The sequence below is a fragment of the Chelonia mydas genome, chromosome 4 (assembly GCF_015237465.2).
Source record: "Chelonia mydas isolate rCheMyd1 chromosome 4, rCheMyd1.pri.v2, whole genome shotgun sequence".
Lineage (NCBI taxonomy): Eukaryota > Metazoa > Chordata > Testudines > Cheloniidae > Chelonia > Chelonia mydas.
The window spans coordinates 136,346,435-136,371,812 of NC_057852.1; the positions used below are offsets into that span (position 1 = coordinate 136,346,435).

Genomic DNA, 25,378 nt, shown 5'->3' on the forward strand with positions numbered 1-25,378 from the left:
TTAATCTGAATCTTGATAGATGGAGCACATCCAATGTACACAATGATCCAGTCCAGTAATGGATGCTAGTGTGACAGAAGATCGGGTTGTCAATCATACAGAAACCTCTGATAAATCAGGAAATGCCTATACAGCAGAATACTTAAAAGTAGCAATAAAAGCTCGAACAAACTGTGAGCAAAATTCAAGTGACAAGTGCATAGCTTTGTCACACACAATACTGCAAATGTAGCAAAGAGAAAATCTAGACGATGATAATGGAGGGAACCTAAAACTTATGTTTGCTCATTTGATGCATCTTTTAATTAAAGGCTTAAGTAAAACTCCCGAAATCAAGGAAAATGTTGAAATTGTTAAAACTTCCATAAACAATCACTTTGCTTCAGCATCACTGAAGAAAGCAGGAGGATCCAAACTATTTCTCCCCCAAGATGTACGATGGAATTCAGCGGTTGACTGTTTTGATATTTATGAAGAACTGGCCTATTCTGATCACAATTTTTGAAGAAAACCATGAGAAAACAGATGAACTATCATTGCCAAAGTAGTCAACATGGGACTGAAGAGAAATGTAGAAGATATGCTGAATATACCAAAACTTATTTCCATAGCCTTGGACAAACTGCAGAGAGATTGCTGCTGTACTGCTGATACCACTGAAATTTGGAAAGAACTTCAAGAGATATTGAAGAACGAAATGCCCAACAACAAAGGTAAATTGCAGGCAGAAAAGAAGCACTTACACCACCCCATATTTTTGCCAATATGTCCAACCCAAGGTACCAGGGTAGATACCCAATTGCTAAAGAAGATGCTGCTGCTATGACTAATGGACATCTAAATCATGCCAACCATAATAAATTTCAAGGCTAGAGGTGAACCATTCAAGCAGTACATTTACTGATGACGTTTTAAAGAAAGTCACACCACTGAATTGGTGGAAGTCACTAACTAAGCACCTAGAACCAGAATTTGTTGAAGTGCTAAACCAGCTTTTGACAGCAGTAGCCTCTTCTGCAGGCACAAAAAGAACATTTTCTTCACGTGGACTAATTCATTAAAGTTGAGAAATCGATTGAGAGTTGAAAAAATAGGAAAATAGAAGTTACTTACTTTGTAACTGGAGGTTCTTTGAGATGTGCGATCCCTATTGGAATTTTACTGTAGATATGCATGCACTCCATGCACCCAGAGTTGGAGAATTCTTGAAAGCAGTGTCCATTGGTCTGGTTTCTTTGTACTTCTAACAGAGGAGACAAAGGGCGGAGTGGACTGACCACTTCTCCATTTCCTTCTATACCACAAAGAACTGTCCAAAGCAGAGGGGAAGGAGGGTGGGGAGTGGAATGCAGATAGGGACCACACATCTTGAATTGCCCCCATTTACAAAGGTAAGTAACTTTCTCTTCTTCCTCCTCCTCCTCAAGTGCTGGTCCCTATTTGTATTCCACTAGGGGTGACCAACAAGCTATAGTCAAGTAGGAGGTAGATGCGAGGATGCAGGTGGCAGAGCCATTTGAAGGACTGCCACCCCAAAGCAGGCATCAGCAAAGTAGCCTTCACTAAAGCACAATGCCTTCCAAAATGTGTGGATGGACAACCACGTAGCTCCTCTGCAAATGTCAATCAAAAGTACTTCTTAGAGAGATGCCACTGACATCGCTGGTGCCCTTGAGAATGAGCCCTTGGCTCCATGTGGGGGAAGAACGTCAGACAGCTTACAGCAGAGTATTCAGTCCAATATCTATTGAAAGAAAAGAAGTACTTGTGACACCTTAGAGACTAAAATTTATTTGAGCGTAAGCTTTCGTGAGCTACAGCTCACTTCATCACATCCGATGAAGTGAGCTGCAGCTCATGAAAGCTTATGCTCAAATAAATTTTAGTCTCTAAGGTGCCACAAGTCCTCCTTTTCTTTTTGCGAATACAGACTAACACGGCTGCTACTCTGAAATCTGTCAATATCCATTTAGAGATCCTCTGAGAGAATACCGCTTGACCTCAAACTCTTTCTGCTATGGCAATAAACAATCAGACTTTCAGATTGGCTTCATCCTTTGCAGGCAAAAGGCTAGGGCTCATTGCATTTCAAGGGAATGAAATCCCCTTTCTTCTTCAGATGTGTGGACTTTTTGGAAAAATCACAAGTAATTTAATTCACTAGTTCTGAAAAACTATTCTGGGGGTGAATTTCGGGTGTCAACACAATGAGACTTTGTCTCTATGGAATACAGTGTAAAGTACATTTGCCATCAGTGCTCCAAACTCACCCTCCTTCCTGTCTGAGGTAATGGCCACCAGGAATGCAACATTCATAGATAGGAAAGACATATAACCAGTGGTTCAAAGGGAAGCTGGGTGAACACCAGAAGAAAAAGGTTTAAGTCCCATTGAGGAATAGGTTTCCTTACCGGCAGAAAGGTTCTGATTAGGGCCTTCCAGAATCTGCTACTCTGTGGGTGAGTGAAAACAGGGTAACCACGTGAAAATGGGTGGTATGCACTGATTTCTGCCATGTGAACCCATAAAGAGCTGATGGAAAGACCCACTGTTCTGAGTGAAAGACGACATCTCCAGAGGCTGCATGCTGGACTAAGTTTTTGTTGTGCCCAGATAGAGAAATGCTTCCACTTGGCTGCACAGCATTTTCTAGTAGAGTTTTTTCTACTATTAGTAACAACGTTTTGCACAAATTCAGAACAAGTATATTCTAGAGTTGATGCACATCCAAAAACCAAGTGCTGAGATGGAGTATTTGGGATGCTTGAATCTGTCTTTCCACTGAGTCAGGAGATTGAAAAAAGGACTGCATGTTGATTGGCAACCATGATGACATGAGAAGAAGATCTGGGTGCCAAAACTACCTGGGACAGTTGGGGGTGATGAGAATGACTCATGCCTTATCTTGACAAATTTTCGTAAGACCCGAGGTAGGAGTGGTAAGGGAGGGAAGATATAGTTCAGATGGTCTGACCACAGGAGGAGGAAAGTGTTGCCCTGAGAGTGAAGACTTAGAGTCCTTCTGGAGCAGGATATGTTGCACTTTGTTCTTTGGAGAGGCAAACAAATCTCTTGTGGGGGTTCCCCAGAGAGCAAAAATACTGTCTATACTACTGAATTGTGCAACTCCCACTCGTAGTCAATAGCAAAGCGTCTGCTGAGAGTCGGACAGCATTTTCTGATTCCCTGGAAGATAAGTTTCCAACAGGGTGATTTAATTGCTGATGCACCAATTCCACAGGGTGACTGCTTCTGCACAAAGGGAAATGGATCTCGCTTCTCCATCCATGTTGATGTAAAAGACTGTCGTCACACTGTCCAACATGATGAAGACATGGTGACCTTGAATTAATGGGAGAAAGGCTTTGCAAGCTTCCCAGACTATCATTCCAGAATGTTGATGTGCATCCTGGTCTCTCAGGAAGTCCAAATGCCCTGTGCTAAACGGGACGAATCCATAAAGATTGCATACCATAGTACAGATGAGGTTACTTTGCTGGACACAGTTACTATAGCATTCCTGGACTGTTTGCTTGGTGAGTACACTGCCTGAAGCCATGCTTCCAGACAACAAAGACAGTCTGGCAAATAGCATGACATAAGTACTTGAAGCCATATGTCCCAGGAGAGAGAGAAATTCTAATTGGAGTTCGAGGACTCATGATCTGATCTATGAAGGCGTTCATCATGTGGAATCTGTTCCTGGGCAGATAGGCCCCTGCCATGATTTAATTTAGGGATACACCATGAATTCTAAAGTCTGCACTGGAGTACAGACTTTTCCAAATTTATGCTGATTCCTAGGGAAGAGAGGACTTGGAGTGCTGACGAAATGGCTTTGTGAGCTTCTTGATATGTCCTGGCAACAAGAAGCCAGTCACCAAGATAGGGAAAGACTGTGAAGCCACCATGTCTGATACAAGCTGCTACTACTGCAAAGACCCTGGGGGGGGCTGAATGGGAGCACTCTGTATTGAAAATGGTCTGGGCCCACCATGAATCTGAAGAAGTGTTTATGAGTGAGATGAATGTCCACATGAAAAATACTCATCCTTCATATCGAAGGTTAGCACTGAAGAGGTATCTGTTCTATTGTTCCTTCCTGCAAGAGGGATTCTACTTCTTGTTTGAGAATTTCCTCATGAGAATAGCCCCTGAAAAGGAGTGGAGTTGGGAATTTAGAGGAGCCAGGGAGGTAATTCAATTGCATAGCCAGAATAGATGATGATTAGTACCCACTTGACTATTGTTACTTCCAGAGGTGGAAAGAGTGCTAGATGACTCTCAAAGGATATGCACAAATCAGAAGGCACTGACATCATCATTTTGATGGAGGCTGGGATCAGGATGATAATGTTGCCACAGAAGGTACAGGGAAATGGGACTTCTGAACCATTTGCCTTTTACAGGTGCCTCATAAGATCATTTGTGGTAAAAATTGTTGAGCCATTAGCCTAGCTTTGTATAATTGCCTGTGGAACTCTCTTCAGGGAAGGTGTATATATTCCCAGGGAGCAGAGAGTAGCCCTGGAGTCTTTTAAAGTATGTACAGATTCTCTCTGTCTTCTGGTTGAACAGATGAGTTTCATCGAAAGGCAGGTCCTCCAGAGTGGTTCTTGACCTCCCTGATAAACCCTGAAGGATAAAGAGATGATTCACAGCACAATAGCAGTAGACATTGCCCTAGAAGATGTATCTGCTGCATCCACCACTGATAGAAAAGCCGTCTTGGCAGCCAACTTGCCTTCCTCAATGAGAGCCTGAAACTGGGCTCTATCCTCTTGTGGAACAAAGTCTGTTAATTTAGAATAGTTCAGGCAGTCATATTTAGCCATCAGTGCTTGGTGACTGGCTATTCAAAACTGAAGGCAAGTAAAAGTGAGTATTTTCCTCCTCAATAAGTCAAGTCATTTACCTTCTTTATTGACTGAGCAGAACTAGGGTGCTGGTGTCTAAATCTCTCAACAGCAGCCTGGATGACCAAAAAATTCAGAGCAAGATGGAAAAAAAAAAAAAAGAAATTCCACCCCTTTGGCTGAGACAAAATAGCATTTTTTCACCCCCTTATGGGTAGTGGCACAAGCAGCAGGGGAATGTCAGACTGTTCTAGCTTGTTCCAAAATGGCATCACTAACAAGAAGTGCTACTTGGCTGGAAACACAGGAATGGAGGACATCTGTGTGTTTGTGTTTGGGATCCTGAACTTCCTCAAGGGGGATCTGTAGCTCCTCTGCAATCCCATGTAACAGTTCCTGGAATTGTCTTGGGTGATCAGGGGGAGATGGAGACACTGGGGCAACTGCTTCATCAGGAGATGACAAAGACACTCTCACCAGTACTAGCAAAACTGCCAGATCTGACTCATACTCTTCACCTTCCATGGGGTCAGGAGGAAGCTCTGGCTGTCCTCTTGGAGAGGAAAGGTGGGCTGACCCCCTAGTAGATCATGCCAACTCTGCAAGGTGGTACGGGTCCCATAGTCCCCAATGCTGTATCCATCGACATTACCAATAGTCACACTGGAGGGAAACCAATGCTCAATAATTGACTAGGAGCCAGACTCCTTCCAAAAGTTGAATCTTCTAGTGTGGTCAGGAGCTCTCTTGTAAGGGACGGAACGGATGAAAGTGGAGATTGGGGATCCAGGAGAACAAAAATGTCATCAGGTGGAGCATCACATTCTGTTCTCCATGGAGTGCAAGAGATCCTGTCTGCCTGAACGGAAGGGAGTGGATCAGTTACTGTTTGTACCACACTAGGGCAAGGCAGACCCAGTACCATCAATGGCTGAGGCTCTTGATGGTTGCCTTTTTGTCAGTGCTGTTGGTTCTCGGAGCTTAGGCTCAGTGGGTGCCAGAGGTAGTGCTGCAACCAGAGCACAGTATAGTACTGACAGAGCCCTGTGGGTTTTCTTGTTGTGACCCTGAGACTTGGGACATTCCAAGTGCTCATGGGCTGAGCAGGAAGACTTGTTTGACTTAGGCAGGGCTAAATACAACTTTTTTGAAGTGGATTTAGAGGAGGATTTGCTATCATGTTTATGAAAATGCTCCCTACCCTCCCAACAAAACCCCAAAGGGGGATTTGTGGGGGGTAGGTTCCCTCACTCTTAAGTTGGACCGCATGGCAGGAGATGCACTCCTGAGTCAGGCTGACATACTGGAGCTAGGGGCAGGGGGTAAAGGAGGGAAGGGGAAGGGAGGTGTCATCCCCTGGCCTGAAGCCAAATGCAGATTCATAGTCTTATCAAGTGCTTCTTGAGGCAAAGTTCCCACCCTTCACAGATATGGCTGGGTAAAGAACATGCACCTTGGCATGACATGCACTTTCCAGAGGCAGTACAGATAGCGCTGATGGTCGCTGACCAAGGAGCATGGACAAGAAGCACAGATTTTGAAGCCTAGTCCTGGGCATAGTCCAATAACCATAACAGTGTACCGGGGAGGAGGAGGAGGAGGAGGAGGAGAACACAGGGATTCCCCTGGATAGGAAAACTATTTATCTATCCATCCAACCAGAAAAACTTAGCTAAAAATTATCAGATAAAATTCTAAAACTATTTACAAAATATGTACACATGTATTTACAGACAGAAGAATAAATTAAGACAAAGCTCTGACACAGGTCAAGCTGTGGTAAGAAGGAACTGGACAGGTGGTCGGTCCACTCCACCCTTTATTTCCTCAATTGCAGGCATGAGGAGAGCAGGGGCACATGTGCAGACCAACATACACGGCTTTCAGGAATTCTTTCACTCCAGGTGCGTGGAGCACACGTGTACCCACAGTGTAATACACATAGGGACCAGCACTCAAAGAAGAACTTGTCTCTCTCTTCCAGTCTATGAATAAAAAGGAGGAAGGAGGGGATGAGATCTACTAGGTTTAAAAATTTGAAGAACAGCCTAAGTAACTTAGAATACTGTCTCATTTTCAAGAGACTGAGGTGAGTAGGACCATAGTAAGCTCCAGTCACTTTCACTTAGGCATATTTGAATATTTTTCCACGCTGACCTGAAATCAGTTTAATTCACTGACTACAATTGACTACTCTGTTTCTTTAATAAATTATTTAGTTGTGAATATGAAAAATGTTTTGATAAGAGATGTTTATGTATTCAAAACATTTAAGGTTTTGCTTTATATAAATAAACGTTACATGTTGTTTTGTGTTTAATTAAATTTCAGTAACTATCCTAATGTAGCTTGACACAAATGTAATAAATAAGCAATGTATCATTCACCATTTTCTAACCCACTAAAAATGTACAAGAATCTGAAAATATTAAGCTATATAATTGCTTATATAAATATATATAGTTACAGTGTGCCCACCTATGTAGCAAAAAGATTACCAAATCTTGTATAAAGGCTATATTTAGTAAATCAACAAGTTTTAATGATTAGATGAACCAATGAGAATGCATCTTTCAGAGAAAATAACTGAAGTACTAATGGAAAAGTTCATTAAAAATCGAGGTTTTCCACTTTGTGATTTCAATCACAATTTAAATCAATTAACCCTGGCAACGTATGCCACTGGTAAGTTCAAATACACGATTAGACCTTTTTATTTTTTTATATGTTTTCTCTGTAAGGCTTTTATCCTAATATAAATGTATTCTGTTTTGAAAGAGGTGTTTGGTTATTTGTAATTGTTGGCATACACTGTTCATAGCCCAGGGACAGAAAACAAAGCACAGGTGCTGGACTTTGGGGCTTGTCTTCACTACGGGCTAAATCAGCCCTGCTGCAATCAATGCAGCAGGCATCGATTTAGCGGGTCTGGTGAAGACGCAGTAAGTCGATGGGAGAGCGTCTCCCGTCGACATAGCGCAGTGCAGACACCGCTGTCAGTCAATCTAAGCTACATCGACTTAAGTTATGTATTTTATGTAACTTAACTAGGGTAACTTAGATCCACTTACCTTGTTAGTGTAGACCAGGCCTTAGTCAGACCTGCTGGGAGAATCACAGCAACATGCAAAGGGACTTCAAGCCTAAACTTGTGGTCAGGAGGGAGAGGGATGTGGGTAGGAGGCCTGAAAGGGCATTCTTTGCACAGACCAAATAGGGAGACAATAGGAGGGTCAAAGGTACAATTACCCCAAAACTGTGACAGCCCCAAAATAATGCAAAAACAACATAAAAAACAAAGAGAATATAGAAAGATGAAGCATATCCGAGTTCTCCATTTGGAGCAAAAACCAAAGTACCTGAAATTTTTATTCCCAAGGTACATTATTCCCCTGAGACATACTAATCTCAAATGAATGGTATGGAACTTGGAATAGGTTAGTCTGATCCTGTACAGTGGGGAAAAATAGAGTGAAGCTGAATCAGAGATAGATGCACCATGGAAAACTGACATGTTTGTCAGCTAATATCAGATATCATATTGTTTACTTTGATACTCAAAATTTATACATGCTGCTTCCTCATGGAAGTGGAAATAGAGGAGAAAGCTCAGTGAATTATTATTTGCTTACTACAAATACCCATAGTAGCCTATAAGAGTCACAACTGGGCCCAAAACTAAGGAAGGCGATAATTTTAGAAACTTTAACTTGAGGAATGAGATTAGTAATACATTAAGACAAGACATTAATAATAAAGAATACTTACACGGAGCCTTACATCCAAGGATCTCAAAGGGTTTCACAGACATTAGGCTTCACAATACACTTTGTGGGGTATATGAGTATTATCATCCTCATCTTACGGATCAGGAAACTGAGGCACAAAGGAGGTAAATGACTTGCCTAATGTGACACTATGTGAGCCAGTATTAGAAACTAGTTCTCTTGACTTTCAGTACCCTGGTCTAACTATTAGATAGTACTGTATTCCTTATTTGCATTTCTAAAAAGTGGTCTGTCCTTTTGCCTTAGGTGTCCAGGAGAGGGGGACAAGCCAGTAGAGAAGCCTGGGAGCAGGCAAAAAGAGATGAAAGGATAAGATGGGAAGAGGAGATCAAATGAGCAGAAGACAATGTGATTATTTTTTTTCCAAAAAGAACAAAATACTTATTGAATTAAAGATAGCTGAAGTGTACAAAACAGTTCCTTAACTTTAATATTGCATGTCCCAATTGCTGTATATATAACTGTATATGTAACCATGATGTTATGCGATTATGAATGGGAGGAGAAGTGGTCTTCTCAATGATGAATAGGAGAAAAGGTGTTCACAAGTCAAACTTTCACTGGATGTCAAACATAGTGAATGGCAGTGAAAATGAGGTAAGATTAGAGGTTAAAATAGGGAAAGAACACGTTAAAAATTACTTAAACAAGTTAGATGTCTTCAAGTCACCAGGGCCTGATGAAATACATCCTAGAATACTCAAGGAGCTGACTGAGGAGATATCTGAGCCATTAGCGATTATCTTCGAAAACTCATGGAAGATGGGAGAGATTCCATAGGACTGGAAAATATAGTGCCAATCTATAAAAAGGGAAATAAGGACAGCCTGGGGAACTACAGATAATACTTAATCCTGCCATCTGTGCAGGGGACTGGTCTAGATGACCTCTCAAAGTCCCTTCTAGTTCTGTGATTCTGTGACTCTATGATTCTCTATTAAGATATGATCCACATTGTGAAACAATTTGAAAATTCCCAATTTAAATACAAAACATACAAAAAGGAGGAGGGGGAGGGAAGGGAGCAGCAAAAAAAAAAAAAAAAAAAAAATTGACAGTACAATGGCATCCTCCACCCATCTTGCTAATTCCACAGTTTCTGTTTGGATTTCCTGCTCCGATCCCCTTCCACTTTAATTTCAATGTTTATGATTTCCAGTTACCTGTTTGGTAACACTTTTCTGCAGAAGGCCCATAAACCACAGCTCTTCTTGAAAAATGTGCTTTAAGGAAGGACTTCAATGAGAAGAGAATAAAGCCACATCACACTGAGACAGGGACGCTTTAAAAAATAGATTTGTTAGTCTCTAAGGTGCCACAAGTACTCCTTTTCTTTTTGCGAATACAGACTAACACGGCTGCTACTCTGAAACCTTTAAAAAAATAGAGTCATCAGATTTGGGGAATTGAATTAATACTGACTCAGAGAAGAGCGCCGCCTACTGATCACTACTACTTCCTGCAGCATTAGGCTTTTCCTGAGAAGCCTCCCAGCCTAGTAGGCTAATTAAATAGTCTCATAGGGTAGCAGCTGGAGAAATCAAAAGAAACAGGCAAGATAACATTCTGGTTGTTTCAAAAAATACCAGATACCAGAGAGCAACAATAAAGCGATCAAGAAGCTCTACCATTTGATACCAGTTATGTGTAAAGCTAATGTCATCTTAGCTGTGATGCACAAAACAATTACAAGCAGAAAATAAATTTAGACTAGAATAGTTATCTGAGGGTTTGTTCAGATCAAGGGTGGAGGAGAAAAATTGCCAAGTTTTCATGATTTTTCTTTCTCTCCACATTGAAAAAAAAAAAGAAAGGGCTCAGTAACTGAACTAACGCATCACATCTGTGATGATTTGTTTGCTAGGGAGAGTAACTTCTGTTGAAAGAAAACGAGGACTTGTGGCACCTGAGAGACTAACAAATTTATTTGAGCATACGCTTTCATGAGCTACACCTCACTTCATTGGATGCATTCAGTGGAAAATACAGTGGGGAGATTTATATACCAACTTCTGTTGGAAATCTGTAGTGTCTGCTATATTTTGTAAAAGGAAAAATGGCACCAAGGAAACTATTTCAATTTGGTTAGGTAATAAAACAAATTGTATATATCCTTGTTCTGAACCAGAGTCTACTGAATGAATCACAAACAGAAAAGTAAACAGAAAAGAGCACAACAAAGAGAGAAAGCTAGAGGGACCTAGCCAGAATACAGTTCCCAGGTGAAGTGTTCAAATTTCAAACAGTAAACAAGTGCATCTCCCAGAACATCAAAAATCAGGAAAGACTCTAAAAGAACTCAATTTAGTTTGTCTTTATGAAATGCATAGTGCTATGGTTGGATTTTAAAACCACATCTAGAAATCCAAAGTTATCATTCCTATAAAATATGGAATTATGTCCCTTGATTTTATTGCATTACTGAGATGGGGTTAATTTTATGCTTTATTATAATGAAATATGCATTCACGTAATATTTTGTGTTTTATTTCCTTAGGCGTGGGGGAGGGAGAGGAGAATGAATTCATGTACTATGTAAGGACATATTAATTGTGACATCACAATCACATTCAGATAAATGCAAATTTTGAGCATTTACTGCAAATATATGTATGTGGAATGTCAGATTTGAACACAGATACAGGGAGGGACCAATCTTGCAAGCCGTGCATATGCACATATCTTTTCATGTTTAATTCAATTCAAACAGACACCCAGCATGTATGTTTTTGAATGTGAGATCACTGAGTGAATGTGATTCATTTCCATTTACCTGATTTCAATTTACAGTACATCAGACACTTGTCCTCAATGAGGACTGAACCTATCAGAAGTCTGCAGTTTAAAAAGAAGCCCATTTATATCTGAGCATAAAACAGAACTTTTCTTAACTGCTACTCTATTTAAGGCTTTAAAAAAAAAAAAACAAAAGTTGCCATACTCAAAAATTTTATTAAACTTTCTAAATATGACAGTGCTTCAGCTCGGCTGTGGAAAATCCTGCTGAATAGGGAAGAGCTGATTGGCAGTGTTCTGGGAAAACCGGCATATATATAGAAGTGAAATACAGAACTCACATCACTTCGAGGCAGAGGGTATGTCTACACTACAGCACAGCGGTGCATCTGTGCTACCACAGTGCCATACTGGAGAGACATCCTACATCAATGAAAGGGATTTTTCTGTCACTTTAGTAAACTCACTTCTCCAGGAGGCAGTAGCTAGATCAGGGGTTGGCAACCTTTTAGAAGTGGTGTGCTGAGTCTTCATTTACTCACTTTAAGGTTTCGCGTGCCAGTCATACATTTTAACGTTTTTTAGAAGGTCTCTCTCTATAAGTCTATATATTATATAACTAAACTATTGTCGCATGTAAACAAGGTTTTCAAAATGTTTAAGAAGCTTCATTTAAAATTAAATTAAAATGCTGATCTTACGCCGCCGGCCCGCTCAGCCCGTTGCCAGCCTGGGGTTCCGTTCACCTAGGCCGGCAGCGGGCTGAGCAGGGCCTGTGGCCGGGACCCCGGCTGGCAAGGGGCAGGCAGCCAGAACCCCAGACTGGCAGTAGGCTGAGCAGGGCCGGCGGCCGGGACCCCAGACTGGCAGCGAGCTGAGCGGCTCAGCCCGCTGTCGGTCTGGGATTCCGTCTGCCGGCTCCTGCCAGCCAGGGTCCCGGCTGCCGGCCCCGCTCAGCCCGCTGCCGGTCTGGAGTCCCGGCCCTTTCCACATAGAGTAGGTACCTACCTTCTCCCTGGTTCTAGCCATTCTCTTCCTCTCTCTGCACTGAGGTGAGGGTGGGAGTGTGCTGAGAACAGGGCTGGGGGTGAAGGAGCAGGCTGGGGGTTGGGGTGCAGGGTCTGGCCAGGAGCTAGAATGAGGGAGGGGACTCAGGGTTGGGGCAGGAGGTTTGGGTGTGGAGCGCTTACCTGGGCAGCTCCCATTTGGTGCGAGGGGTGCAGGTGGGAATGCGTGTGGGGAGGGGGAAGATGTGCAGGAGCTCCCGTTTGGTGCTCAGGGTGGGAGTGGGGATGTGGGGGGTGCAAGAGTCAGGGCATGGGGTGTGGGGGGGGCTGGGTATGTGTGGGGGGTGCAGGAGTCAGGGCAGGGGGTGTGTGAGAAGGGTTCAGGGGTGAGGGCTGAGGACGTGTGAGGGGACTGCAGGGGTGAGGGCAGAGGGCCGGGGCTGTGTGAGGCGGTGCAGGGGTCAGGGCAGAGGGCGGGGGTTGTGGGGGTGCTCCAAGCCCCCTGCCCTGAGCGGCTCACAGCAGGGGACTGGAGGGGATATGCCTGATTCCAGCCCCTTCCCCAAGGTCCCCGGAGCAGAGAGCACGCTGCGGCTCCGCTCTTACCTCTCCCCCTCCGTATCAAGGGTCGTCAGCTGATCGACCACAGGGAGGGAGCGGAGGAGGGGCAGGAACCCAGCATGCTGGGGGAAGAGGCGGGGGGAGGGGGAAGCTTGCCTGCCCTGCAAGGAGAGAGCAGTGGGCGGGGGGCGGAAAAAAGCGGGCCGGGCCAGGCAGGATTTTTAGTGGCACGCTGCTGTCTGCCCGGGTCCAGCAGACAGCAGAGTGCCATTAAAAATTGGCACGCGTGCCATAGGTTGCCGACCCCTGAGCTAGATCAATAGAAGCTGCACCTACACCAGGGGTTAGGTCGACCTAACCACAACACTCAGGGTGCGAAAGTTTTCACACCCCTGAGCATGGATCTAATTTAAGTAATAGACTAGGTCAGAATCCCACTGCCACAGGAAAAAGATCTTTGTGGATATGGGAGAACAGCCCCTTTCTGAAGAACGAACATGAAGGAGCAGGCAGCTGTTAACTCTCAAGAAAATTTAGGACTGGCAAACAGGCCTCAGAAGATTGAGGAAGGATGAGGGCCCTCATCAGGTTGCAGGCAATCCCTCCGGAATCATCCCTCCTTTTCCAGAAGAAGTTAGTCTTTCCCTTTAGCTGGAGAGACTATTTAGAGGGGGGGGGAAACCTTGTTTGGCAGTCTCTTAGATGGTATGAAAGATGGTAATAACTGTCCTTTGGGGTAACAGAAGAAGTTAGTTGCACCTTTTTATAACATTTATTACTGAAAATAGCTTACTTTTTAAAAATTTATTATAGATATTTTATGAATGTATATATATTTATAATTAAACTTAAAATAAATGTTTAAATCAAATCTTTACAACAGTGCTTTACCTATCCTGTCTTCAGAGCAACAGCTGTGTTAATCTGTGTCTACAAAAAGAAAAGGAGGACTTGTGGCACCTTAAAGACTAACAAATTTATTTGCGCATAAGCTTTCGTGAGCTACAGCTCACTTCATTGGATAAATTTGTTAGTCTCTAAGGTGCCACAAGTACTCCTTTTCTTCCTATCCCGTCTTGTTATAGGTGCTAAAGGCCTGCTAGCAGTCAGTTTCTTAGGGATACCTTTCACCCAAAAACATTATGCAGATTATACATATGCAGAGAAATCACTTTGCTTCCACCTAAATGGCTGCACTGCAGTGTAACGCAGCAGTACAGAAATAAGGGTGGCAATGTGAAAAGTGGTATTTGTCAATATCACTTTTCACAGAAGATTTAGTGCCCCATTGCCATCCTTACTTCTGTGCTGCTGCTGCCACCCGGGGCTAACAGCCAGAGCCCTGCTGCCTCCAGGTGATGGACTGGGGGAAGAGTGGGGAGCCTGGGTGGCGGGGCTCCGGCTGTCAGCCCCAGGGAAGTGGGGCTCTGGCTGTCGCCTTTATGCTCACCTCCTGGGTGTGCACAGCCACTCTGCGCGAGTCCCAGTGATCCAGGGCTGACAACCAGAGCTTTTAAATAAAAAAAAAAAAAGCACAAAGCTCACGCCTCCTTGACACATTCCTGCACCTTCCTTGCATTGCCCGCCCCACAATTTGAGAACTGCTGCTCTAAATAACCCATCACCACAGCCTCTAACCTCTTGATACAGTAACTTCATAAAGCCGCAAACAGAATCATAGTGAACTCTGTTCTTTACTACTCAGAGATGTTAGGAGACACTGCTTAAGCAAGTTTTTTTTTATTAATTATTATTTATTATTATTATTAAGTATTTATGTATATGAGTTCGTTCCCCTTCACCTTTGCTTATGGCATGAAGACTATGGCCAACAAGTGGATTAAGCATTACATAAATTGTGAAATATTACTATTAGAGCTGTCAATTAATCAGTTAACCCAAGGTCCCTGTATCATGTCTCAAGTGAAACAAAAGATAATTCATAATGTATTAAGCCATAGTCAGCATGCCCCCAACAGCTTAACACATATACCAAATATTTATTCAGTGCCAGAAAAGAGATCCATATAGTTATTCAATATACACTGACATTCTAACTGCTGTAAGAGCATCATTTCATACCTTAAAAGAAAAATATGCAGCAGCCTTAGCTTCTACAGTTAAGATTACAACCCACTATCCATTCTAGGAGGAATAGTTTAGGGAAAGCTCCCAAAGTAACAGGCGAAAAGCTACATATTTCTGCCCCACAACAATTTTACCTATCTTTACTGGCCTCTGTTCTTTGCCAGATCCCTGGTCTACTTCACTCTGTGGTTGTCTATGGCTGACTGCTGTAATATGCCCTGATGCTCAAAGTATGACCAGAAGCTTTATTCAATGCTCCATACTCACCGATTTCAAAACGCTCTACCTTAAAAAAAAAAAAAAAAAAAAAGTTGACTGAATAAGGAGTTCTGAATAAATGAACCATAGGTGTTTAGCACTGAGCTCTCAGTCTAGAGCATGGATTGCTGCTGTACTAATCCAAGCCCAAGCATTCTTTTCTCCACTTTTAGAAGATCTACTACAGTTTTCTAGAAACCCTACTGCTCATCACTGGCATAACTGCCACAATCCTATAGTATAACAGTGGGTAACCAGAACCAACTGTTTACCTATTTTTATCTCTGCTTGTTCCAGATACAAGCAAACTTAACAAAAGAAACTGCCTAGGACTTTAAAACTACCTGTTTCAGACAGACAGATATAGCTGGTTATTTTTACTCCCATTCAGAGAGCCTCTAATTGCTTGTCCTTCAGATCACAACTCCAACAACAACAAACTCCAACAACAAATACCGACATGCTTGGAGTTCATTGTCCTTTTTACATAATGAAACAAGCCTATAACTTCTTTAGTTTATTTATATCACTCACACTTAAACTAAAAAATAATGCTGGTCATCCTACCCTAGTTGCCCTCTTCCTTTGGGCAAATGCTCATTCCTCTCTCCCCCAGACCCAAAGTTTACACTGGGATTAAAATTAAAGGAACATTGGTCAGATACCTTAGGACCCAAATTTAGATTTTGTTTTTAAAAAGTTACAAAACCAAACATTAAGAGAAAATGTTTTCTTCAGGATTTAAACATCACCCTGCAGAATCTGCAGCCCAAACACTGAGGGTTCTTGAGCCTGCAAAAGCATGCAACTACTCAGGTGCATAAATGTTTGAAGTTTTTGCAGAACAGGGCCCTATGTGATCCTCTTATGTGCATGAGAGACAGAAAGTGAAATTCACATATCTATTTGCACTGGCCAAGCTGAAAGGAACATCAAAAGTAAAACACCATGACAGTGAAAAGTAAATTAGATTTTTAAAAGTTCCTTGGATTGTAGCAACCTAAGGTGTCATTTAAATCTCTTCTTTGCAGGCTAAGTTTCTGTACAATAACAATCCCATACAGTAATAAATGTGGATATACCCATCCACAAACACAGATGCTGACGTTTCCAACAGCAGCTATGGATTATGGGTGCCCAATCTGAGACACCTTGGGCCCGATTTGCTGTGGTTCTGAACCCCACTGACTTCAGCTTGAGTCGTGGGTGCTCTGCACCTCTGGAAACCAGGCCTCAGATGTCGCAAGTTGGGTGCCCAAAGACGGAGGCGCCCCAAACCAGCAGCCGCATTTTGGCCACGCTGCAGCCGCTGGTTAAAATGCTGTTGCAAGGACGGCCTCCCAGATCCACCCGCCTTGAGGCTGCAGGTGCCGCACTTCCCACAGGCCCATCCTCACGGCGTCTGGGCACCACCCGGGAGCCCGCCACCTCGTGCTGGGCCAGGAGGCTCCACACCACCACAGCGGCCCAGATCCCAGCAGCCTCGCCGAGCAGGGGGGCACCTCGCAGGGGCAGCATGAGGCCAGTGCTCAGGCCATGGGTCAGTGCTGTAGGCTGCCCTGTTACACAGGAGCCCCAAGCGTTTGCAGGGGACGGTTGGCAGCGACGCTGGTTGTTGTGTTGTGTGTTGTGTGCACCCCCCACCCACCCAAGCCATGACCCGCAGCCCAGAGACCACTGCCCTGCCCCCAGGCCAGCAGGGCCGAGCCTGGCTCGCCGTGTACTCACAGGAGCCTGGCCCGGCCGCTCCGTCCCCTCCTCCTCGCCCGGCTCCATGCTGCTCCGTGCTCCCTCACGCAGCGGCCCGCTACTCGGGCCACACACAGGCAAGCAGGCGGCAACCAGCTGCGCATGCGCGGCCACCTCCCCAGCCCGTTGTTAGGGACTCGCTCAAAGCAAAAGGGGAGAGCGGGGACGACCGGCGCGAGCGCCGGCGTCAGCGCGGGAGCAGTTGAAGAGAGAGAGAGAGAGAGAGAGAAGAGCGCGCGATTCCGTCAACAGCGCGAGGAAGAGCCGTTGGGCGCGCGCGAGGGTTCCGTCCCTGCAGTGGACTGAGCGTGCGCGCGCCGCTGAGAGGGTCGAGGTGCGGAGGCGGCGGTGGCTGGCGCTGCTGTTGAAATGCCCGGATGTCAGTGGCGGCCGCGCGCAGTGGCAGGGCCCATGGCCCTGCTGACACAAGGGCGCTCGCCCCGTCGGCCTCTCCAGCTGCTTGCCAATGAGCATCTGTCCCCTTCGCAAAGCCCTGGGGCACCCAGCCTGGGGACTGCGTGTCGTGCCCAGTGCCGCCCTGGCAGCGACACGGCCTGCCCTCGCCCTGGGTTATGAGGGTGCCATATGGTGGCGCTTCTTAACCTGGCGCCATGGGGCGACTCCAAGGAGGCCAACAAAATTTGAAATGTCAACTATTTTTTTCTCCACAGAAATTTAAAAAAAAAAAAAATCACAAAGGAACGTCACCGTTTTCCACCCAAGCTCCGGCTAATTTGGGGTTGTCGACATTCTGTGCAGCCGGGCTAACCCCACACCTTCAAAAAATCATGAGAGCCAGCAGAAAAATGATAAGATTTTAATAATAAGAGTAACTGTTGGAGTCTTTGGTTTCTGAGCCGTTAGGGTGCTCTCAGGTCACATGGGCAGGCCTTGTTCCAGAAGTGTTAGAACTAAAATATTACTCCAAAAAGCAATAGCTGAAATTCTCAGCGCTAGGTGCTTGACCTTTAAGAAAAGCAGTAAATAGCGTGAGACTCGTGACTGACATTTTTGGGATCACCCAGACCACTAAGAGGTTCTGGCACCATCTGCCTTGTAACTTTGGATGTCCTGATGTTCACATCCTTGTAGCCAGCCTACAAGCATAAATGTCTCTCAACCCTAACTTCCAGCAGCCTAGTTGCTCCTTGCAGGGTGACCCCACAGCCCCTTTGGTCCTGAGTCCCCCCCCAAAATCCATCACCCTGAGTTCTCAACTGCCAGATACAGAATTTTTCTTTCTGGATCCTCACCCCCGAAGGAGTAAAACCTGGCACCAATTATCAATTCACTTTGGAGGACACACTCCCACAGTTTGCACACCAGTGGCCTGCTTAGGGAAAAAATAAAAAATTTAATGAAAAAATCACAGATTCAAAGACGAAATAGTAAGGAAGAGCAAACATACAAGATACACAGAAAATAAACAAAGATGCAATCTCAGCTTCACATTTCTATAGTAGCTAAATTCTCTTTTCTAATACAAGTTGCCTATTGCCTCTGAACAGTTTCCCTGTGTGCCCTCTGTCCTTAAGGGGGATCCAGTGTTTCACAAACAGCAGTCTGCGTAGATGCTGGCCCTCAGTTTCTAGACAGCCATCACTCCAAACCTGTTAACCTGAAACTCAGAGTAAATAGGCCAGCTACAATTCTGGTTTCAGCAGCAGGATCTTTTCATCCCTCAGGATCTATCATCTGGGGTTAGATAGAAGTTGGTGTGCCTCCCACCTCCCTTGTGTGTGTAGTGGACAAAAGAGATAGAGGATTTTTCCAAAACAAAAACAGAAGATTTATTTAAGAGAAGTAACACCAGGAACAGGGAAGAATCATGAACTATAACCAGATAACAAGTGAGTTGTGGTTTAACGGAGGTGAGTATAAAACTCAGGTCCCAACTAACCCAAACTGTGGCAACAACTAAACAAAAGAGAATAAAAGAATACCCCAAGATACTTTCCTGTCTCTAGGTTTTCTTAACCAGCAGGAATGAGGTTAAGATGCATTTGTCTTCACAGGTGATCCACGGGCTCACAGGATCTAGAAGCTGAAGTAGTGGGGCCCGAAGGTGAGAGCCCTCAGGATCCTGGCGACTGGTCCCAAAGGGAAGATGTTGGAACTCAGGAACACCACGATGTTTAAGGTAAGTGACTAGCTGTTAACAGTCTTAAATGTCTTTACAGCTGCTGGTGATCTTGATTCGATTGCCTCATCCAGTGGTCTTGATCCGGAGATCCGACACCGCACAAAAAGACTGCACCTTGACTGTCTCTATAACAGATAGCTCCCTAGCAACGGGTGCTCAGACTAATTTAATTTTTTTAAAGACGCACACGCCTAGATCATTCTGAGGTAAGTAGCTCTACAGGAGCCAGTTGGAACTAATTCCAAATGTCCATTGGCTTCTTTCATGCCAAAGTTCCATAAAGAAGCTTCCCCAGTGTGGCATCTGAGTTATCCTTTGCCTCGGATGCCATGATGGACACCTGAACTCCGTTTTGGAAAATGCGGTAACCTGTCTAAAATGTACTAATAACAGTAAATGTAATAACAAACAGCTAAAAGTGCATAGAACATTGTGATAAACATCATAAGGACTATATTGAGCATGAAATGAACAAAAAAACATGCAACAAACCCTCTTCCCTTTTAACACGGTTTCCAGTTTGTTTCCCCCTCCCCTTTTTCTCACACTGGTAATTCATGGTTACGCAGTCTTAATTCTCCAAGACTGGGGTTTTCTTTTCTGTTTTAACATCTTTTCATTATCTTTAATGGTCCACCATGGTCTTTCCTTAGGTTACAATGCTAGTTGCTTGCAGTTAGTTTCCTGCAAACAGCTAGCCTGAGCGGTGCCCCTCCCTGCCTGATTACTTCACTCGCTCCTCCTCCCAGTTGAGAGGTGATGCTGTAGTTGCACCACAGTTACAATTACAATTTTCTACACATACATTCATAAACATAACCTATCAGAACATTACAAGCTTTCATAAAAGACCTTACCTGACATAATTATACATGATAACATTGTATAAAACCAGTTGAGAGTCAATTGCTTATTCTTTAGGATTCAGATCTCCTGTTCTCCCCTTGGGGTGTCTCGATCCTGATTGTCACAATGATAAAATCACAATTTTTGGCAACACTTTGCATATTGGCATTGCCAACATGGTCTTCTCATACTGCTATTATTGCTTTGTGGTGATGTTTCAGAATCAGAAACATGGATTGGTGCCCTGGTGTGCTAGACACTGTACAAAGATACAGTAAATAACAGTTCATTGCCCCCAGAGACACTACCTCATGCTATCTGATGATGTTTTGATATAACTCATTCATTTTGTACTACTATCATGTAACAAGATAATGCCAGGATGCAGTGTGGCAAAATTCTGCCAGGAAGCCCACATGTTACATCTCTGTGGGGTGTTCTGACATTACATGACAATGTTGCACTAAAAAGTCGCACTTCGTTGTGATATACCAATATTGGGTGAAAAACATGGGAATGCCCCTCTAAGCAAACTCAAACCTTAGTAAAAAGAAAAGGAGGACTTGTGGCACCTTAGAGACTAACCAATTTATTTGAGCGTGAGCTTTCGTGAGCTCATGCTCAAATAAATTGGTTAGTCTCTAAGGTGCCACAAGTCCTCCTTTTCTTTTTGCGAATACAGACTAACACGGCTGTTACTCTGAAACCTGTCAAACCTTAGTGGAGTCCCTGTTTTTCCTTCCAAATATCCCTATTAATAACCTTTTAAAAAAAAGTAGAGGTGAACTTAGTGAACAGTGACATGTGAATGAGTTTGTTTGACTGTTTGTGTTTTTCCTTCTCTTTCAGGTTATTTTAGTTATTTTCAGTTATTTCAGTTACTGGTCAGTTGGGAATGTGTGCCTAGGGACTGTTTGAGCCTTTGTTCCCTGGATAATCCTCCATCATCTTTGATCAGCCTCAATCAGCCTAGTGATCACTCTACCCCTGTGTGATTAATGAGGGGGTAGGGCTGACCTAAGAGAGAAGGCCTTAAAAGCCAGAGGCTAAGTGACCAAGGGGAGCTAGCGAATAGGGGACCAGAAACAGGGGAGCTTGTGGAAGGGAGACATAATATAATCGCTCTGGTTAGGAAGGGCAGCATTGCCCGTGCCAGCACTGCTCCTGTCTCCTCCACCTGCACCTGTATCCAGACAGACAACATAACCATGGATGCCTCTACCCTGGTATGTATTTGCAGAGACTGTGGCCTATAATTCCCACTCACAGAAAGCCAGGCTGGGGGGACCATCCAGTGTGAAAGGTGCCTGCTGGTGGAATCTCTCAGGAAGCAGGTGGGAGAGCTACAGGAGGAGGTGGCTCGGCTGAGGAGCATCCGTGCCCATGAGGAATTCCTCAAGAATATTCATATGGAGACGTCCAAGGCTGAGGAATCTATCCAGCTGCAGAGGATTGCAGTCACAGCACCGGGGAGGAGGATATAGCTCTGTCACACGGAGGACACTGGCAGCTGGTTACTTCTGGCAGCAGACAGTGCTCCACCCCTACTCCCAACCCACCCACCATGATGGTGGAAAACTGATATACTGCCCTGGTGACAAGCAATATGGAATCACCCCCAAAGGTGGAGAAGGAGAAGTCATGTACCCCCAAGGCTGGGAGGATCACAGCCACCACTCCCAGGAGGAAATGTAAGGTAGTGGTGGTTGGTGACTGTCTCCTGAGGGGGACGGAGGCATCAATCTGTCACCCTGACATGGCATCCCAGGAGGTATGCTGCCTGCCAGGGGCCCGTATCCAAGACATTACGGAGGGATTGTCGAGGATCATCTGGCCCTCTGACTACTACCCCATGCTACTGATCCACATGTCCACTAATGATCATGTGAGGTATGACCCCCAGCAGATCAGAAGTGACTACAAAGCTCTGGGACTAAGGGTGACGGAGTTGGAAGCACAGGTGGTGTTCTCTTCAATCCTTCCAGTCAAGGGTAGGGGCCCAGGCAGAGACAGATGCATCCTGGAGGTGAATGCCTGGCTGTGAAGATGGTGTCACCAGGAGGGCTTCAGCTTCCTGGACCAGGGGATGCTGTTCCAGGAAGAAGGATTGCTAAATAGAGATGGGGTCCACCTATTTAGGAAGGGGAAGAGCGTATTTGGATACAGACTGGCTAATGTAGTGAGGAGGGCTTTAAACTAGGTTAGAAGGGGGCAGGTGACCAAAGCCCACTGGTAAGTTAAGAACATGGAAACCTGGGAGAAATTTCAGAATTTGAGGGGAGCATAGGCTGTTATAGCAGGTAAAAAGGAGAGACAAGACAGAACTTGTTGGGGGGGGGAATCAAATCAGTATCTTAGATGTCTGTATACTAATGTGAGAAGTATGGGGAATAAGCAGGAAGAACTCAAAATGCTAGTAAATAAACACAACTATGACATAGTTGGCATCACAGACACTTGGTAGGATAATATGCATGACTGGAATATTGATATAGAAGGGTACAGCTTGCTCAGGAAAGTCAGGCGGGGGAAAAAGGAAGGAAGTGTTGCCTTATTTATTAAAAATGTATACACTTGGACTGAGATTGAGATGGAAATAGGAGATAGACTTGTTGAAAGTCTCTGGGTAAGGATAAAAGGGGTAAAAAACAAGTGTGATGTAATGGTAGGGGGTCTACTACAGACCACCTAACCAGGAAGAAGAGGTGGATGAGGCTTTTTTTAAACAACTACAAAATCATCCAAAGCACACGACTTGGTGGTGATGGGGGACTTTAACTAGTCAGACATCTGTTGGGAAAATAACACAGCAGGGCACAAATTATCCAACAAGTTCTTGGAATGTGTTGGAGACCATTTTTTGTTTCAGAAGGTGGAGAAAGTTACTGGGGGAGAGGCTTTTCTAGATTTGATTTTGACAAATAGGAAGGAACTGGTTGAGAATTTGAAAGTGGAAGGCAGTTTGGGTGAAAGTGATCATGAAATGATAGAGTTCCTGATTCTAAGGAATGGTAGAAGGGAGAACAGCAAAATAAAGACAATGGATTTTAAGAAGGCAGACTTTAGCAAACTCAGGGAGTTGGTAGGTAAGATCCCATGGGAAGCAAGTCCAAGGGGAAAAACAAATGAAGACAGTTGGCAGTTTTCCAAAGAGACATTATTAAGAGCACAAGAACAAACTATTCCACTGCGTAGGAATGATAGGAAGTATGGAAAGAGACCACCCTGACTTAACCAGGAGATCTTCAATGATCTAAAAATCAAAAAAAAGAGTCCTACAAAAAGTAGAAATTAGGTCAAATTACAAAGGATGAATATACACAACTAACACAAGTATGTATGGACAAAATTAGAAAAGCCAAGGCACAAAATGAGATCAAACTAGCTAGAGACATAAAGAGTAACAAGAAAACATTCTACAAATACATTAGAAGCAAGAGGAAGACCAAGGACAGGGTAGACCTGCTACTCAATGAGGGGGTGGGGGGAAATAACAACAGAAAATGTGGAAATGACAGAGGTGCTTAATGACTTCTTTCCTTTGGTTTTCACCAAGAAGGTTGGTGGTGACTGGACATCTAACATAGTGAATACCAGTGAAAATGAGATAGGATCGAAAGAGGCTAAAATAGGGAAAGAACAAGTTAAAAATTACTTAGACAAATTAGATGTCTTCAAGTCACCAGGGCCTGATTAAATGCATCCTAGAATATTCAAGGAGCTGACTGAGGAGATATCTGAGTCATTAGTGATTATCTTTGAAAAGTCATGGAAAACTGGAGAGATTCCAGAAGACTGGAAAAAGGCAAATAGAGTGCCAATCTATAAAAAGGGAAATAAGAACAACCCCTGGAATTACAGACCAGTCAGTTTAACTTCTGTACCTGGAAAGATAATGGAGCAAATAATTAAGCAATCAATTTGCAAACATCTAGAAGATAATAAGGTGATAAGTGACAGCATGGATTTGTCAAAAACAAATCGTGTCATACCAACCTGATAGCTTTCTTTGATAGAGTAACAAGCCTTGTGGATAGGGGGAAGCAGTAGACATGGTATATCTTTACTTTAGTAAAGCTTTTAATACTGTCTCGCATGATCTTATAAACAAACAAGGGAAATGCAACTTGGATGGAGCTACTATAAGGTGGGTGCAAAACTGGTTGGAAAACCATTCTCAGAGGGTAGTTATCAGTGGTTCACAGTCATGCTGGAAGGCAATAATGAGTGAGGTCCCGCAGGGATCAGTTCTGGGTCTGGTTCTGTTCAATATCTTCATCAATGATTCAGATAATGGCATACAGAGTACACTTATAAAGTTTGCAGATGATACCAAGCTGGGAGGGACTGCAAGTGCTTTGGAGGATAGGATTAAAATTCAAAATGATCTGGACAAACTGGAGAAATGGTCTGAAGTAAATAGGATGAAATTCAATAAGGACAAATGCAAAGTCTTCCACTTAGGAAGGAACAATCAGTTGCACATATACAAAATGGGAAATGACTGCCTAGGAAGACATAGCGGAAAGGGATCTGGGTGTCATAGTGGACTGAAGGGTTAAAATCCATTGCTGATGTAATAACCTGGTATATGGATTTGTGTACAGGCCCAAAGTCCAGAGTTTGGGCAAGAGGTCAGAAGACTAGCAATAGCTAAGAGAAAGCAGAATAAACAAAGATAATTTTGCTTTTGCTAAAATATGGCTGGTCAGCAAAACACCAGATGTTGGGGGCAATAATTGTGCCTTATTCAAAGTTGCAAATAGAACAAAGAAGCCCTGTTTCTGTTGTGTTAGTTTCTTCTGTAAGGAGATGTTCTTCCCACACATCCAACCTTGAGTTTATGAAAGGTTCAAGCATGTCAGTATAAGATATGACCTCCTCCCATCTCCCTTTCCCAGAGACCAATGCATGCCTTAAAACACAAATGAACAACTTGAAAGACAATCTTTATTGCCATATACTTTTACTGTTTCTTTGCTTTTACCCCTAGATATGTATCTGTTGGACAATCAAAGGAGCTACTTCATTCCTATGGACCCCAAATCAGAATTCAACATATATATGTTATACTAATACATTTATTAAAGTACTAGTTAAATGTTAAATTGTCAACTTGAGACCATGGACGGAGACATTATGTAACCTTTGACCATTGGCTACTGTGCTATCATGTCTTGCTGGTAGACCTATCCGGGGTTGTGGGACTGCCTACCCCATCACTTTCCCCCACCCATGGAAAATCCATATGTTCCATTGTAATCAATTGATTGACAGTGTCTCTGAGCCTAATAAGCAAGGTGACACTCCGTCAGCGCTGTACGTAATAAACTCCTGTGCTTGACC

The 25,378-nt window shown here is 43.8% G+C and overlaps 1 protein-coding gene and 2 long non-coding RNA genes across 15 annotated transcripts in view; 1 reads left to right on the forward strand and 2 right to left on the reverse strand.

Annotated features, from left to right (window-relative positions):
* ALMS1 (ALMS1 centrosome and basal body associated protein) overlaps positions 1 to 17,297 on the reverse strand; it is a 133,452-nt gene extending 116,155 nt beyond the window's left edge. For 12 of the 13 annotated variants that reach the window (XM_043544936.1, XM_043544934.1, XM_043544933.1 and 9 more), the window contains exon 1: positions 17,023 to 17,280. In XM_043544936.1, coding sequence (XP_043400871.1) covers positions 17,023 to 17,070 — 48 coding nt within the window. In that variant the 5' untranslated portion in view covers positions 17,071 to 17,280. Of the gene's footprint in view, positions 1 to 17,022 lie in introns of all 13 variants that reach the window. The other variant, XM_037898377.2, reaches the window with a different exon arrangement.
* Positions 1,869 to 16,714, reverse strand: LOC122465428. The gene is made up of 3 exons (XR_006290280.1): positions 15,862 to 16,714; positions 7,928 to 8,732; positions 1,869 to 6,841 (listed from the first exon to the last, which is right to left on the reverse strand). It is a non-coding gene; the product is annotated as an uncharacterized LOC122465428 (long non-coding RNA).
* Positions 17,298 to 17,865: 568 nt separating the features above from the next.
* Positions 17,866 to 25,078, forward strand: LOC122465427. The gene is made up of 4 exons (XR_006290279.1): positions 17,866 to 18,893; positions 19,059 to 19,108; positions 19,224 to 19,392; positions 25,026 to 25,078. It is a non-coding gene; the product is annotated as an uncharacterized LOC122465427 (long non-coding RNA).
* Positions 25,079 to 25,378: the final 300 nt, after the last annotated feature.